At 33.7% G+C, this 2500-nt stretch overlaps 1 protein-coding gene across 1 annotated transcript in view; it reads left to right on the forward strand.

The window, feature by feature from the left end:
* The window catches only part of RhoGAPp190 (Rho GTPase-activating protein 190), a 188368-nt gene that overhangs the window by 139137 nt on the left and 46731 nt on the right, over positions 1 to 2500 (forward strand). The window contains exon 21 of the mRNA XM_086536650.1: positions 2369 to 2500. This exon is cut by the window's right edge and continues 276 nt beyond it. Coding sequence (XP_086392776.1) covers positions 2369 to 2500 — 132 coding nt within the window. The remainder of the gene's footprint in view (positions 1 to 2368) is intronic.

Raw genomic sequence — 2500 nt, forward strand, 5'->3', positions numbered from 1 at the left:
TTGTGCATTATGGATAGGATCTGTATAGCTAGTGATGTTATTTATGATGTTTATTTTTATTTGATATATATGTTTTTATTTTTTTTTCTAGTAAAAGAGTGTATTGATTTTTGTGTATGTATTTAAGTTGCTTCGATGAGAGAGTGTTTGTCACTATGGCAGGAAGGAATGTGTTGTAGATAGAAATATATATATATATATATATATATATATATATATATATATATATATATTTAAATCTTTTTCTGCTTGGGATCATAAGTAGTAGGTTAGGTAATGAATATAAGCTTTATATTTTTCTTGCAACATTGCTGTTGGCTGATTGTTTGATCATTGTTGCTGGACACTAGCTTATAGCATGGCTGTTTTGATTGTTTACATCTTAAAGCTTAATTAATTGTGCCAGGCTCCACTCCCGCTAGTGCCATTCATTTTCCTTTCATATGATTGTCTGCTTTAGAGTGATTGTCTAGTTTCCATTATCTGAATTAATTTTGGTTTTAGCTTTCTGATTGATATATGCATTTCTACTTTTACAAAACCAAATGATAGGTATTAAAAGTAAACAATCCTGTCGGTAGAACGGAGCCACCCGACTGGTAATTGCGGGAAAAATGCCGGCGAGGATTGTTTCATCATTGTGGTCATAGCCTTTAAGATATACTTATGGTAATGCTGATGATTGCAGGAACAGTGAACATTTTCCTTGACTTGGGATCCAGATTATGAATATTTTAGGAATTGTTACCTTAGATTAAAGATATCATCCCGGCTATGAAGGATGGAACATATTCAAAGTCTTTGTATATACTGAGAGTTATTTATATATTTGTATATATATACTTTTTTTGTTTGTTTGGTCTTTTCAAGCTCACTTATATTGACATCAGTGTATCCTAATACAGGTTCTGGAACATGGATATAATTATAGGAAACCAGTTCATAAAGAGTGAGCAATAGTTTACAATGATTATTTCTTTTTTCTATATTCACTGGGTAGTATGCAATGTGCTGTAGTAGTGATTGATTTATCGTTGATGTGAAAACACTAGCATTAGATGTTTAAACAGACTACTATACTGTTCTATTTACATAAACTTAGACTATATAATCTGTATAGTAAGATAAACATTTTACATTGATTGTATTAAATAGAAAGTAACCTCCCTCATAAGAACAGCCAGAAATTGATGTAATGATTGACAGTGACCGATTGTCACATTTAACCATCCACCATACTACAGTTTGTTTGTTATAAGATTTGCATTCCTGAAATTCAGATAATCACAAATTGTAGATGAACAAGCTTTAGAAACATTAGTCCTGGATCTTAAATAAGCATGGCTTTTAAGCAACTCTCAGATAGTTCTAGAGTTAATGACTAAGCTTACCCATTCTTTTATGTTTATTTTTAATACGACCAAGCAAGACGCACCTTTGGTTTGACTTGATTCGGGCGACCAATTGTACGAGACCATCTCATTTGCACTGGGTGACAGAGACCAGCAAGCAAGCAGCCAATAGAATGACATTACTGTTCAAAAACAAATCCTGAGAATTTTGATATTTGTCTTGGATTGTTAAACTTCCCAGATTTCTACCATTTTTAAAATTGTAACAGGATCTTGCATGTAGAAACACCAATTTTGATTCCTGGAACGATTGTGCTGTAGCCTCACTCTGTAAATCAATCACAAGAGAGCTGTTTTATATTCATAGATATTTGATACACCTTTTGAACCCTCAAAAATATGTATGACATTGTATATTTGACTTTTGGAGTATGATATGCCTTTGTAGATCAGTATGAAAGAACTACCAGGAAAAGATGACATCAGCAAAGGATGTACTAGTATGAGTAAGAAATGAGTCAATTAAGAGAAATGTTTATAAACATTTACCTCCTTACATTTAGTTGAAGTGGAATCTGAGGAAAAGTTGTAAGTGGAACTTGAAGAATAACAAAACTTTATTAGATACTACAAGCACCAAGTTATAAGTCACTGATAAGTTTTGATGTGTAACCGAAGTTCTGTTTTTGATGATAGTTATTTAATGTACACTAAAGGATGAAACATGATCAATATGTTGCACTTCTAGACCATTGCTTCTGGTTTGCATGAGTCAGAAAGCACATGGTATATATTTCTTGCATAGATTTATGAAAATTGGGGGTGTATCGTCTGAATGTCACTGGTCAGCAACTAATCATTGTACACCACAACTTAACATTCTTTTATGTGATTTATTTTTCAGATTGAATGTTGTGTAGTAATGTAATATGATGAGACAGTAATTGATAGCAGTCAGAGTTGTCAAATGTGTCCTCACACACAAATGCAAATGCTAGGTTTCTTCTTCGTTACAGAATTATTCCGTCAATCATATCCGAGCACAGAATCTCTGCCCACAACTGTGTCTTCCCGCTCCAAGGTTTCCACCCAACCCTCTGACCTGGAGCCCACGTACCCCCCCTTGCCACCATACCCACCCCTTCCTC

The sequence above is a fragment of the Penaeus japonicus genome, unplaced genomic scaffold (assembly GCF_977035675.1).
Source record: "Penaeus japonicus unplaced genomic scaffold, GWHDUDI00000001_assembly GWHDUDI00000005, whole genome shotgun sequence".
NCBI lineage: Eukaryota > Metazoa > Arthropoda > Malacostraca > Decapoda > Penaeidae > Penaeus > Penaeus japonicus.